General features: G+C 43.6%; 1 protein-coding gene across 5 annotated transcripts in view; it reads right to left on the reverse strand.

Annotated features, from left to right (window-relative positions):
* Positions 1-13640, reverse strand: part of CDK13 (cyclin dependent kinase 13) — a 47661-nt gene extending 34021 nt beyond the window's left edge. For all 5 annotated transcript variants that reach the window (XM_069859789.1, XM_069859786.1, XM_069859788.1 and 2 more), the window contains exons 1-2: positions 12405-13640; positions 1857-2462 (exon numbers count right to left, since the gene is read on the reverse strand). In XM_069859789.1, the coding sequence (XP_069715890.1) occupies positions 1857-2462; positions 12405-13576 (1778 nt within the window). In that variant the 5' untranslated portion in view covers positions 13577-13640. The remainder of the gene's footprint in view (positions 1-1856; positions 2463-12404) is intronic.
* Positions 13641-15186: the final 1546 nt, after the last annotated feature.

Genomic DNA, 15186 nt, shown 5'->3' on the forward strand with positions numbered 1-15186 from the left:
ACACAAGAATTTTAGAAGTGGTACATAAAAACAGAGGCAGCCGAGAGCAGCTTTTTTTTCAGGTCTGTTAAACCACACATCATTGACCACTAGAAGTTTTTGCTTTAGGCTTGCCTACGCAGTGGGCTTGCAACACTGCCGTTCCTTAGGTAGTTTATTTCTGGGTTTTCAGATTCTTACTGAAGTTCACAACTGACACAACATTAGGAACCAGACAGTTCTGCATAGCAACAAGCTTTCTTTGTTGGCACAATTTCCCCATAGTAACTCTGAGCCCAAGGCAAACCCTTCACCCTCCTCCCTCCTAAAAAACATTGATCATTTTAATTTGATGACTTAAGCTTTACCATGACTTGTAATCATAACCATTCTGATATGAAATTTATAACAACCTACAGGCAGAACTAAGCAAAGCATAAATGACATTATTACTCGTTATTTATCTTTCTAATGCAGCTATTTATAAGCATTAGGCTTTTTCTAAAAGGAGAATGAGCTCACTGCTGATAGAACCACTTAATTGTAGCTTAGCTCCCCTCAAATAAGTCTCAGAAATCCTGTTTACCTAGAGAGGATGGCTTTGACATAAATTTAAATACAACCACACACTCACCATACAGACATGATTCTGAAAAAGTGCAATGACATTTGCTAGACTGCTGAAGGGCAAGAAACAAGATTTCTTTTGCTACTACTGTCAAAAAAAAATCTAATGCCTTATTAGGTTGTATTTATTTTTGAGGGCCTCCCATGCATTTAACATTGCATTAAACTACTGGCAAACACAAGAGAAACATCTACAATTCTGGTTATAACTACTTTTACTAATCAAAGAAACATCACACACTTCTCAAAGAACAAGAGAAGGCAGGCTAGTTTCATAGATATGCAACGTAAATAAAAGCACTTTGTATTGTTTGGAATTTTTCTTTTGCAACTTGTTTTTTTTACGAAGATATAGCACACTTGCATCAGTTTTTACTCCAATGCTAATAAATCTTCATTTTGCTTGTTGTGAGAAGTTGATTTCTCATATAGACAAGAGGCATATTACACTGAGTAAAAACAAAAGTAACTTCTCAATTTCATCACCAAAGCCAAAAGAAAAATAGTGAATTATCATTCAACAGTATAATTTTCCAACACAAATCACAGTGCATATTCTCCATTAGGACTATGAAGAGACTTAACACAGTCTAAACCCAGACTACACCTGGGAATAGAGACATGAATTTCTTCACTACAGATAATTTTTGAAGTGTAAAAATTGAACACAAATGACAAGACATGAGCCTCACTTCCATTTTAAAGATGCAAAATGATACTGATAGCAGAGATAAATTATGCTAAAATAAGGTGCAGCCATAAAAGCAATTCCCTTCCAGAGAAGAGAATATTTAGCTCAAACCCCAGTTAATAGAAGATTTTTCACATACTGCTACTGAATTCAACTTTTCCACAGAAGTATGTGCTTGTTCCTACCAAACCTGGAATCTTGAATCCTTGAATGCATCCTACATTAGTCCCAAAGCTATTATGTACCAGCAATTTAAAATTGTCTCTTTAGTGAACTTTTTATTGAAAGATTCCTCCTAGACTAAATCCTCCTCTTTTCAAGAACCAGTTAAATTAATTTTTAAGATCAAATTCCTTCAGTTCACTAATAATTGCCATGTTAAACAACTGAATAGCACAAACTACCTCATGTATCAGCCTGATCTAGCAAATAGGATTAATATTATTTCCCACAATACCTGTAATAATAAAAGTAAACAATAACTGACAATAACAGACATTAACAACTATAATATAGAAAAAGAAACAATCCCAAAAAGCAAATCTATGCTACAACTCACCTATCAGGTTCTTTATCTTCAGGCAGCGTTGGAGGCAAAGGCAAGGGTGGCAGTGTGGAGGTCGGTAGTGCAACAATTCGATCCTTCTCCTTGGTTACTACACTTGGTGTAGTCGGTTTGCTTTTCTCTTTTACAGCGACGGGTGGCGGTTTTACAACAGTCACTTTGTTCTCTTTTACTGCTGTAGGTTTCTGCTTAGTAACTTTGTCTGCAATTAAATTATTTTCCCCTTTAGTTTCAGGAAGTGAGACTTTTGCTTTTGCCTTGTCATTTTTCAAATTTGCGCTGCTTGTAGGAGAAGGCGTAGGCTCAGTTTTTATTTTCTTCAGGTCCTTTACATTGTTCACTTGAGGTGCACCTGCAGCAGCATCAGTGTTTCCCTTAGTGGGTGTTGAAGTATTGGAAGCTTTTGCACTGGCTTTGGCTGCCTCAGCAGCTCTCGCTTTTTTGTTCTTGTTCAGCTCAGCAGCCAGGCTACTCTTCAGAGTCAATGTACTAGGAGAAATACTCGAGTGACGACTTCTGGATCTAGATAACCTGTGTCTGCTACGAGACCTTGAGTGCCTTGACGAATATGGACTTCTGCTTCGAGATTTTGCTGATCTCCTGTTTCAAAAAAGTTAAGATTTACCCAGTTAAGAATTACTCTGGCTGTTTTCTCAGTCTAGCTGCCTTTTTGACAAACCACTTTTTTAAAAATCAACCAACGTCACCACGCTTACAGAATAAACAAAATCTATGAAATAGGAGACACCATGCCTTAAAAAAATATAGAATTAATAAATAAAGATTTTATATCTAAGCAGGTTGTTAGAAAATGTTAATGCTTACTTAGATGTAGTTTTTCCCATTAAAGAACTACAAAATACAAGTATACCTATAGGATGGATATGTTCCTTTTTCCTCACTACTTATCACAAATATTTCTCCTTTAAAGAAAATCTGAGCCTATGCAACTTGTGCAAACACCATCAGTGTATGCAGTACTTCAGAAAAAGTCAGCTGGCTGCATAACCAGAACTCAACAAAATTAAATTAATGTCACAGCAGGGCAGGAAAAATCTAAACACAACTACTAAGCAGTAACTGTAGCAATTAAAGTGCCACTTCCACAGTTGTCACAAAAATAAGTAGGCAAAAAACACTGACTACTAAAGGCTGCAACAGAACCAACTCGAAAGCTGACAATAAACCTTAGCTTTCCTTTTTTGATATTTAACTGCATACTTTTCCCTAAAAGAACAGAGGTACCCGATACTTGTTATAGCTACTAATAAGCAAACAATTCACAAGTAGGCCTATGCTATGCCAGTATCAGAATAAAGAGACTAACAGAAAAAGAAATAATCTAAGCCATCTAGAAAATCACAGCAGGAAAACAACCTAGATTGAAGGTGGGGGGGAAATCCTAACAGTTAGGAAAGCAAACTTTTACTGTGCAAACCCACTACTTAAATGGTTTATTTTTCATTCAAAGGGATATCCTAATTTGCCTAGTAGTTTTGATTCAATTCTTTATTAAAAAAAGAAGGGGGGAAGTGTAATTGAGGTGGAGGGCATGAGAACAAGTAAAACAGCCTAATCCACTCCTACTACACAGAAACATGAAATAAATGAAATTAAAAGTGAGCACTTTAATCCATTTTACCATACTAAGAATCGCAAGGGTATTCACTGTATTTGCAAGCATTCTCTTCATTAAAGTTTAATGAAAATCTATTTTTTTCTTGTGTATATCATTTAAAGTGGAGGAAAAAGTAAAATCAGGATTAAAAAAGCATTCATCAGCTGACAAAGAAAAGAGTACCAAGCAGTGGCAATAATAAGACTTCTTGGAGATATAAGAACTTCAGAATTCAAAAGCAAGCACCAGTGTGTGGAGGCTGCCAAAACTCTGGCAAAAGACAACAGCCACCTACAATCACTATGGTCAGGACTATCCATCTCTACATCAAATTTAATTTTAGTCACAATTAAAATAATTCAGTTTTAATTATCAGCACAAGAAATTACATTCAATGCTTCAACTGAACAAATACTTAATATAGTATAGCGCTGTTTCTACTTTGTGTGTAATATTTACTAATTTCCAAACTTACACTGTTTTCCTGCATTATAAAATGTCTTCTTTATAAAGCAACATAAAAATTCATCAAAATTAAGTAAAGATTATGTAGGAGTGATTCAAAACAACATGTGGGTACACACACTGTAGCACAAGCTTCAAAATTGTACAGGCAAAATCAAAATTGATCCAAATGGTGAGAAACCCTTGAAAGCAAGGGCACAGTGGGAATCAAACCCCACATGAGGGCAGGTCTTGGAAAGAAACACAGTTCAATTCTATACCAGGCAGCAGGATGCTAATAATAACACTAATAACAACAACAATAATAACAATTTTACACTCTTCATTATTATTTTGGAAATCAAAATACCAAATCCCACAGAGGCTGGGCCAAACTGGAGAAAAAGCTAAAAAATGCCAAGTTCCATAATACAGAGTTATCACGGGGTAGCAGGAAAAAAAAGGAGGGATGAGACTATCCAGACAACACATACACTTAAAATTCTAGGTCACAGCTCTCACCGCACTGTTAACTCACTTTCTGAGAGGAATTATTATCTCAAACAGAGCTAGGCTGCTACAGATCTGTACTGGCTGTACAATCAGTATAATTACATTTCTCCAGCATCAAGCACAAGCTAATAAGCCCCCATTAGTCCTAAACAGACTTCTACAAATGTTGTATAATTTGTGAGGATGTCACTGACCTATCTCAGAAAACATCTGTTCCTACATCAGCCATATTAAATTGACACTTGCTCCAGTTACCTGTAGAGCACAACCTCCATTCCAAGGGCCTCACTGCAACCTGCCTTACCTGTATTATTTTTTTATAATATGCCTTGAAGGTCTCAAAATCAGATATATTTCTTTCATAAGTGAAATTTCTGGGGTTTTTGTTTTTGGTTTTTTTTTTTTTTGAAAGGTGCTGTATGTCAGAAACAGAAATATGGACACAGTAATACCACATGCACAAAAAAAGAGCATTAGCAGCTTAAAACACTACAGTTGCTGAGACACCATACTGGTTCTTAAGACTGTTTCTGTGCTACTTTGGTTCAAAATAGAACAGGTTCGTTTAAATCACTGCACTGAAAATGTAATGAGAAAATCTGTTCAAATTAGTGGCTGCAAATGCTTACTCGATCAGCTACCATAACTTGGTGGGGAAGAGGCAGTTTTGAAAAGCTGTGGCAAAAATAAACTAATTCTTTGTACTTTCTTCAGAAAACAAACATAGAATCACTTAAATCATAGAATCACTAAGTTGGAAAAGACCTTTGAGATCATCAAGCCCAACCATGAAGGAAGGGACATATAAAGAAGGCAAGCACTGGCAATGGTTTAGTATTTTGCCCACATTAGTCAGGAGAGTCCCAGATGTGGACGCAGACTTCTACTAGCTTAGCAAAACCCCACCATTCTCCACACCCGGTTTCAACACCCCAAATGACAACACTACAACCTTCTGAGGTCAGAACTGCATCCATGTGGGAGATTGTAAATACTCAGGCACAAGGATGTTTCAGTTCCAGTAAATACTATAGCCCTTAACAGCAGACCAAAACACATTTCATAGCGAGGCCAAGTGTTAATATCTGCACTGGTTTCATTTTTCCAAAGTTTTTTCATAATTTAATTTACTGTCAAAAAAAATAATGTTGCATTACATAGTGCAAATTTGTGCTAATAATGAACTAGAACTTCTTTTGGCATCCCAAAGACCTCTCCAAGAGTCCCTTGCTGTACCACGTGCAATGAGCTGGACCCAAGGAAGTTAGAGCAAAAACATTAATGCCTTCATCTAAATCATTCTGAATATTAAGTAAAAGGTAGCTTTGTCAAAATGCTAGTTATTCAAGTTACAATGATAATATCTGATGTTTTCATACACCAAATGTCCTTTTCAAATATTCAACTGCCACTTTCATCAGCACTGGCTTAAAAGGTCCCAAGAGAACTTTCCACACTAGACAAAACTTACATACAAGTTTCTAGCTATAAAAATGGCACAAACCCAAAACTATGGACATTTACAAGCTTTCCCTCAGAATAATATACAGAACTCGGAGTGGATAAATACTGCCTTAAACACAACAAAACCAGCCAACTTGCTGTTCTCAGAACTAACATTCATTTGCCATAGAAGATAAAGACACACAGCAACACAGAAATGGGCTCACACAATAGCTTGTGCCTGCTGTTTAACAGGACAGTAACTTTTTATTGCAACCCTGAAAAAGACAGTAGGAAACATCTGAAATACACAGTGTTCTCCAGATCTTCCAACAGACTTCTATTAAATGTGTGTTCATGCATGCATACGGCCATACATAAAATGCCCTATCTGAAATTAATTTGCCACCAAGGAGTTTGGTTTTAACCTAGTAAACAGGAACAAAAGAACAGCGGCCACAACCACACAGAAATGCATTGCAAACGGCAAAAAAATCCAACAAAACAATCCAGAGGAGATCAGAAAGCTTACTAATCCCAAGGACTACACCCAGACCTCCCAAACCAAAAGCACCAGCATCTGCCGGTAAAATACACGGGGAGAGACTACTCAGAAGCCCCTGTTTGAGTTTCTTCTGATGTTTCTTCCTATTTGCACTCAGAAGTTCTGCCTCATTTACAAGTACCTTTGTCACGCTCATCCACTGACAGTCTTCTACAAGCACCCTGAATTCATATCACACAAGTCTATATCCCTACAGAGATGTTAACTGCCAGACTTCAAGACATTCGCCAACCTTCATGACATTCGTGAAATCACTTCTGAGCCATGTACAGATTTCAGTAAGGTTTTTTTATATGGGGGATGGGAAGAAAAAAACGTTAAAAAATTTGCCCAAAAAACTTAACTACCAATAGGTCCAGCCTGCATTAGAACTAAGAAGCTCTTTACATAAAGCTGCTTTTTTCCTTCCCTAAAGACAGCAACAAAGGAGACCAGGAGCACAACTAGATTAGCTGCAAAGAGAAACTGAAGTAATTACATAATATTATGTCTAGCTATAAAACGAAGTCAGAAAAAAAGGTATGACAAGAGGCAGATTTTAAGAAACTGACAGAGGAAGAAACCACTAGGAAGAAAGTCACCTCAAAACCAAAACTCAGCACTGCTTTCCTCCATTTGTCAGAAAAACAAACAAAAAAAGCCTTTCCTCCCAAGAAATAAATAATAAAAAGAGCGTTGGTTTAGGTATCATAGTTTTTTAATATTTGTTCCTGGCACCTTCGATTTTATAAAACAAGAATTTGTTTTTTTCTCTGCTTTACTAACACTATACAATTATTCACTGTGTAAAATCCTACTTAATATATCAAAGTGCAATTAGTTACAAATTTTGAAACTGTTCTAATGTTCCTCCTTCTCACAAGGCAACATCCCTGTTATACTTCACTGGTTCACTTATCAACTGCCAAACAGTAGGCTTATTAATGGACTTAACAAGTCTATTGATATAATATCACTTAGATTCTCAAACATAGAAGGAAAGAATTCCAAGTAGTGATTTAAAGTGTTACATTTGACTCTTGATATTTGAAAGCAGAGAGGGAAGAAAAGTTAAGTGTTACACGTCAGATTTCCAGGAATACAGGTTTTGCTCAGCTTACATGTATTTTTCTTGCCATTCTACTTTTCTAGGTGCTTCTTTCTTTCCTATTCCAATCCTTCCTTTATTCTAACACAAAAAGCATATATTTTACTGACAGATCAGAACAGTCATGCGTTGTCTTACCCATGTTTGTAAATTTGAAAACCTCTTTTCTTCTTAACCGCTTTAAGAGCAAGATAAATCCTTCATGCCTAGTAGCAAGCTACACGTGCTACCCAAGCACTAACACTATCATGCTCTGAAGGTATCAGAACCTACAGAGTCAAAACAAGGGAACTGATTTTGTCAGTAACTTTTTGACAAGACACCATCCTCTCTTCATGAGAGTAAGAGTGGAAAAACAAGAAACTGAACAGACTGAAGGACATTAAAGTACCCACTGCAGATGAGCTCCTTCATTACATACCTGTGAATGCTGCACTACTGACTAAGCACTGCCATCTTTCCCCTCACAGTAAGGCCACAATGTATTTGAAGAGGGAGACTTAAATTTTCATCAATTGGCTTCACCACAGATCTTCTAAGACACGTATAATATCTCAGTAACATAAACCACCTTGACAAAACGTTTCAGTTCATAGTACAGCTTTGCCATGTTGCATTAGCAGGCTAACATATAATTAATTTCTTTAAGCCATTAACACTAATGCTGCTCTCTCACTCAATACCTTTTATCAATGAATTTCAGCTTTCCCTCAGTTGCTTTGTGCACGAACACTACATAACTTGCCTTGCTTATTCAAAGCATAAATCTTTAAAAGGGTCTCCAATACATACAACCTAAATACAAAAAAAATCTGAACTTCAGTTTTATTTTTCTTAAATCTGCTTTATAACTCTGTATTTTCAGAGAAGAACTCTGCCTACAAAGAAATCAAACAGCAAAAAATTAAGCCAACTCAAATGCTGTGTTCTAAACACAGTAAATGTCAGGATTTTTCAAATTAAGGCACATCCCTCCTTAAGTTAAAAAAGCAGCACAACAAGGAAAGGCACATCGGCATGGCTGGGCAAAAGGCTAAGTCCACTGCCAAGTAATGAAACAAATCTTAATAAATTCAGAATATGTATTAGAGTGAAAGCTTCAATACGCACTGGAAAAATTAGCTATTCCAAGCAGCAAAAACCTACTGTTTCACATCTTAAATTCTGCAAAACACAGTTTTAAAAAAAACAAGAATAGAGCTTTATGTAAAAAAACATCTGTTTACACCAAACGGGAAAAAATGTCTGAAAAATCTCTCCTACACCTTTAAGTCCAAAAGCAGCAGAATTACTGGATTCAAAGTTATTTTCATACCAGTGTATGAAACCATGTCTTCTCCATAAAGAAGACATTTACTAGCTGAATACGTATTTTACCATTTTCCCTACGCTTGTTTTGGTTTTGCACATAAATGATCCATATTTAGCAGACAGAGCCTTACTGCTACAGACTAGCTGCAGTTAAGAGAATGAGATGGCTCTGTAGTACCAGTTCGAAAAGAAATCTTGTATTTTTCCCATAAGCAACATCCACGCACACAGTAGTACTAGGCTCATAGTGCCCCACTCACTCACTTTTATCTAGGCAGATGGGTAGGCGTACCCAAATTTGGAAAGATGTGATTACTCATCTATACAGCTAACTGAATTAAATGTGTGATCACATAGCATATGACCTGACTGAACTTATGAAAAGCATTTCTCCTCTTCCTACAATTTCATCCTAAACTAGTACCCAAAGAGAGACTGCGTCTGCTTATTTTGTCAACCATAGGGGTTTCAGGTTCTTTTTTCTGCCTCTTTTTTTTATTGGGTTTTTTTTTGTTTTTTAAAATCCAGTCAGCTTTTCAGAAGAAAAACCTCTTACTTTCAGTATTACGGAAGAATCTCCGTGGTGAAAACATGCACGTGCTACTTTAGAACAGCTGTGTTGCTATCCACAAGAAAATACAGCAATACAAACCCACCAGCAGCAAATAAAGTTTTGTCCAACACATGGAAGCAGCTCAAACAACCAGTTTGCCCAGAACACAGACGTTTACTGTTATTGTAACGGAAAAGACAGTCTATCATTCAAAAAGAATTTTTTGAGCGTGGAATGCATATCTAGCATCTACTTCTCTTCAGAACCCACATCCAGGCAACATCACCGAAAGACAGTAGAATCATTACTGCTATTCAAAACTCCTAACTCACAGCAACCACACTGTTGCTGTGGCTTGAGAAAATGAGGGATTTAAATGAGAGAAGCTGACCTCACTTGCTTCTCTCCAACTGTTTACTAGAAGTTTCTCCTTAAGCAGCTCAGAGACCTAGATGAAAAAACCCCAGCACTCTAGACACATGAGCTTTCCAAGTGTGCTAGAACAATTTCATCATCATTTTCTGCATACCAAAATAACTAGATAATTTACATAATACTGCAGAAGACACATACGTGAGATACAGAATGAAAGAGCAAAAAGATCAGCGGCCTGGAATGCTCAGTCACATATGAAGTTCCTACTGTCTTGACATCATTACAGCTGGATACAAGCCCAGAATTAAGTCTTTAAATCATCTAGATGAAGACAACAGGTGCTGTAAGAAGCTGTTGCCTTCATGAAATTGTAATATTTTATCAAGTCTAAGGCCACTACACCATTACCTACATTACCTACACATTACAGCACAGCAAGAAGTTTTCAGAGTTTTGGGTGCAGTACCACAGACCCAAGAAAAAAAAAAAAAAAGCAATTATGACAGTTTTGCATGGCTGAAACAACTGTAAACCTCTCATGTTTATTTCCTCACGCCACTGCAATACACATAATGCATAATAGCTGTACGCGAGCAAAGAAAAAACTAGCTTGCATTTATCCACAACAGGCAAACATTATGAGCAGCTGGGCTTATCTTCACTTTTGGTTTCTGCCCAAATGACATTTTTACAATGAATGCCACAATAGGACAGACTGACCTTGCTTTCTACATATAGCAACCTCTTCTCTCAGCCATTCCAACACCTCTCCAATAAACCAGACAACCTAACATTTGTTAAGTAATTTATCTGCATATAGTTAAATATACGATGTAAATTACAGTTTAACTGGAGAAAGGCAGGCCTGAAGTCAGACAGCTAACTCCTGGAAACTTCCTGTAGCCCACAAAAATTGGGAGATTTAAGCTCTCTTGCTTCGAATCACAGACCCGCTAGCATAACAAAAAAAAAGAAACAAAACAGTCCTACAAGTTTCGTTCTGCAAATCTCCCCTATACAAGATTTCCTTCTACTACATCCGTCCCTGCCAGTCAGGGCACAAGGTCCCTACGCTACCTGGACTGTCAATCTGACTAACACAGCTAGTCTTACGTGCAAACCTAGCGTACATAATTTTGCTTGCCATTCTTATCTTTCTTATTGGAGGATATACACATCTACAGAAAATAATCTGTTTCCAAAACTGTTAAAGTCAAACTGCACACATAATATTTACATTATTCTTTACTCAAATAATCTCAACAGAGTATCCTTAACCACTTGTTACAGGCTCTCGTGGAACAACAACTGGAACCACAAGGACGAAGTGCTGTTTTTCAGAGCACCCAATGTTTTCTGCTTGAAACATCCTATTGTTTACAAACCTATTCTATACAACTATAACTTAAAATAATCACTGTTTTGTTCCAAAGGCACCGTTGTTCTATCCCTCGGAACAAAGCAGGGCACAGGTTTGCTACTTTGCTCTTTAAACACTTTTTGACACACACCCAAGACAGCAGACTCTACTGAGAGCCAGAAACAGCTTCAGCATTCTCAGTGGATGTACTGTGGGACACACAAACAGTAACCAGTGCCAAGTGGTCATCAAAAACAACAGAGAACAGTCTCAAACAACCCACCAGGTAATGCCTTGTGAACAAAACTCTTGCTAGTAGAGCAGCAAATCTACCAATACATTTAAAACTGAAGCCCAGATGTAAGCAAGCCTGTAAACAATGAGGTAATAGCAAGATTCCAATACAGAAGGTAAAAATCTTCAGTTACAAATACGTATTAAGCAGATATTTTAAATACCCAGTGGTTTTGCTGCAAGTTAAACTATTAAGAAGAGCTTTAATTCCACAGAACTGTTTGTATCTGAATGGACAGATATCATCCATATTTCCTCTGAATATAAAATTCAAAGTGTCAGAGGACTTTACGTTCTGAGTTCCCACTAACTAACAGTAAAAAAGAGATCTATAAGTACGCATAAAATACATATGTAAATTGGCTGGGAAAAGAGCTTACATACGTTTCCAGGTTGTGTAAAGCAGAAAAGACAACGTAGTAGAACTTGACATTGAGCGCTTTTCCTAGCAAAACAGAAAGCCCAAGTCTCTCTACAGACCTCTGAAAAGAACACTTCTAACACACATTGTCTCCCAACAGTCTGCTCTTAAACAGAAGTATTTGTGTTACACCAAACAAATATGTTCAAGGCACATCCTTCCATACAAGGGAGCAGGATACATAAAAAAGTACCTGCCTATCTCCATACTTTAAGACTGAAAAGTCAAAATCGGTCCTCAAAAAATCCCGATCTCCAAGAATTGTCTTCATTCAGTGGTTCATCTGAAAACGTTCTCGTGCCCTTCGAGATTTAAAAAGCCTTATTCCGGCTAGGTGGTCTCTCCCACAGAAAGAAAGTGGCTGCACAAGCGTCAGGGACGGCCGCGTCTCCCTTTCTCCCAAAGACTGGACAGGAGGATCTTTGTACTATCCTGCTCCCCTTCCCCCCGCCGCAGCTTTCCAGCGGCGACAGGGCAAGCGCGAAGGCTTTGGTGGCTAGACGCGAGCTTGGCCTCCCCTTCCCGCCCCCTCCTCCCCCCCCCAGGGCCCAGACTCACCGGATAACGGGGCTGTAGGGGCTCCGCGACCGCCGCCAGCTGCCGTAGGGGCTGGGCGACACATCCCCGCCGCGCTCGTAGGAGCTGTGCCGGCTGTAGCTGGGGGAGCGGCGGCGGCTGTAGGGGCTGAGGGGTGAGCGGCCGCCCGCGGGGCTGAGCGACTTGCGGCTCCGCTGGCTCTGCGAGGAGCGGTGCGGCGGGGGGCTGTCGTCCCGGCCGGGGCTGGGGGACGAGCGCTGCCGCCGGTAGGCCTTGGGCTCGGGCTTGTCGTCTCGGTAGGCCTTCGGCGGGTCTCTGTAGGCCGACGGCGGCTCCTTGGCCGCTTTAGTCCGGCCGCGGCGCGCTTTGCCCTCCCGCTCCTTCCTGCCGCCGCCGCCGGGCGAGGCGAGGGAGCCCTTCCTGCGGCCGTCGCTGCCGCCGCCGCCCTTGAGTCCCTCCCGGTCCGGGCCCCCGGCGCGGTCGTGGCGACTGCGGGACTTGGAAGAGGAGGACGAGGCGGCCTCGGCGGCCGCGCGGCCCGCCGCCCCCTCCTGCTGCGCCTTGTCCTCCCCCCGCCGGCGGTGCTCGCGGTGCCGCTCCTTGGAGCGGCGGCTGCCGCTGCGGTGCTCCCGGCGGGACCGGCCGCCGCGCTCCGCCTCGCTCCGCTGGCGCCCCGGCGAAGAGCCCGGGCTGCCGGGGCCGCTGCCCGCGCCCCCCGCGCCGCCGCCCACCAGCCCCTCGGACTGCGAGCTCACGTCGTCGTATTCCTCCACCAGCGCGCCCAGCGCCGCGCTCCCGCGCCGCTTCTCCGCCTCGGCCGCCGCGCTGCCCGCCCCGCCGCCGCCGCGGCCCCGACGCCGCTTGTGCCGGGAGCCCGAGCGCCGCTTGCCCCGCGGCCGCTTCCGCTCCCCCCCGTCCCCGCAGCAGGAGGAGGCGCCGGTGGCCGCCAGGAAGAGCAGGGACTGCGGCGGCAGCGGCGGCTGCAGGAGCGGGGGCTGCAGGAGCGGCGGCTGCAGGAGCGGGAAGAGCAGCGGGTGCGGGGCCGGCGGCGGCGGCTGCGGCTGGGCCGCGAAGCGCTTCCGCCGCCGGTGATGCAGCCGCTTCTTGTCGGCGGCCGCCGCCTCCGCCGCCGCGCTCCCCCAGCCCCGGCCGCCCCCGCTCCCACCGGCCGCCGCCTCCGAGGTGCTCGGCATCGAGCTCACTCACGGACGAGGAATCCGAGCCCTCCGGGAAGCCGCCTCATGGAGTGGGGGGAAGGCGGGGGGGGAGAGAGGGTCGCCGGCGCCTCGATCGCTGCTTCGCCGTGGGGGGGGGGGGGGGGGGGGCGGCCGGAGGCTCGCGCCGCCCCGCGACGCGGAAGGGCCGCGGCCTCCTTACTCCATCCCCGCCCGGCGCCGCGGGGGGCGGGAGGAAGGGAGGGAAAGGCGGGGTCGGCGTCAGGCCGGATCCGCGCCGGTTTTATCTCCTCGCCCCCTCCCCCCCGTCCCGTCCTCTTCTCTCCGCGCTCGGCGCCGGGACCGGGCGGGACGCGCGCGGGCACACACGCACCGGGGGCGCGCGGCGCTTGCGCGGCGGGGGGGCGAGGGGAGACACAGCGCCGCTCCCCGCCAATCGCGCCCGGAGCCGGCAGAGCCCGGCCCCGCTCTCGCGAGACTTCGCCCCTCCTTGCGAGGCACCCGAGCGGCGGCTCTCGCGAGACTTCGTCGAGAGCGTGTGTCCCTGTCCCCACGGATGTCGCGAGACTTCGTCGTGAGCGTGTTTCCCCTCCGCTCGGCTGTCGCGAGATTTCGCTCCCCCCCGCCCCCCCGTCTCCCGCGAAACTTCGCCCCTCCCGCGAGATCTCGTACCTCTCGCGAGGTCGCCCTCGCACGGGGCCAAAGGGCGCTTCCGGCGGCGGGAGGGGACGAGGTGCTGTTTCTCCTTGCAGGGACCGCGGGGCGAGCTATGTCCCCGCCCGGACGCTCAAGTCTAGGGCCTTGCCACCACCCTGCCTTGCTTGTGTTCGGGGAGCGCTGGCGGCGTGCGGGCGCTGCTGCCGGGTGCAGGGGGCAGTGCTGGCCCCAGTCAGAGGATCGTGGAATGGGTTGGGTTAGAAGGGACCAGAAAGATCATCCAGTTCCAACCCCCCTGCCATGGGCAGGGACACCTCCCACCAGACCAGGCTGCCCAAAGCCCCATCCAGCGTGGCCTCGAACACCTCCAGGGATGAGGCATCCACAACTTCACTGCGCAGGCCAAGCCGGTACCTCGCCATTCTCACAGTGAAGAAGTTCCTTCTTATGTCTAGTCTAAATCTGCCCCTCTCCAGTTGGTACCCATTGATCCTCATTCTATCACTACAAGTCTTCGTGAACGGTCCTTTTCATGTAGGCCCCCTTCAGGTACGGGAAGGTAGCTATAAGGTCTCCTCTGAGCCTTCTCCAGGCTGAACAACCCCAGTGAAGTACTTCCTTGGGGCCCTACACCTGCCCCATTCAGATCATCTGCCTGAGCAGTGTAGCAGGTATTTCATTCTGCCTACCCGTGCAAAGTGTGTTGATGTTTTCGTAGCGGCTTTCAGTGAAAAATGCTGTAGTAGAATGTAAATTACTTGTAGAAACTTCGAAAGTTGTAGAGGAAAAAACCACAAGCCCAAGCTTTCCACCTTCCCCCAGTTTGCAGTCTTACTAGCCTAAGAGCATTGCATGGATGAAATTGGCATTAGAGGCATGAAAGCCTCTAAAGCTCCAAGAGTCGGCACTCCATTTTGGAAAAGCTGTGAGCAAGATGCCATGGTGGACAGAACATCAAGTTTGCAGGGGCT

The sequence above is a fragment of the Phaenicophaeus curvirostris genome, chromosome 6, assembly GCF_032191515.1.
Source record: "Phaenicophaeus curvirostris isolate KB17595 chromosome 6, BPBGC_Pcur_1.0, whole genome shotgun sequence".
NCBI classification, from domain to species: Eukaryota; Metazoa; Chordata; class Aves; order Cuculiformes; family Cuculidae; genus Phaenicophaeus; species Phaenicophaeus curvirostris.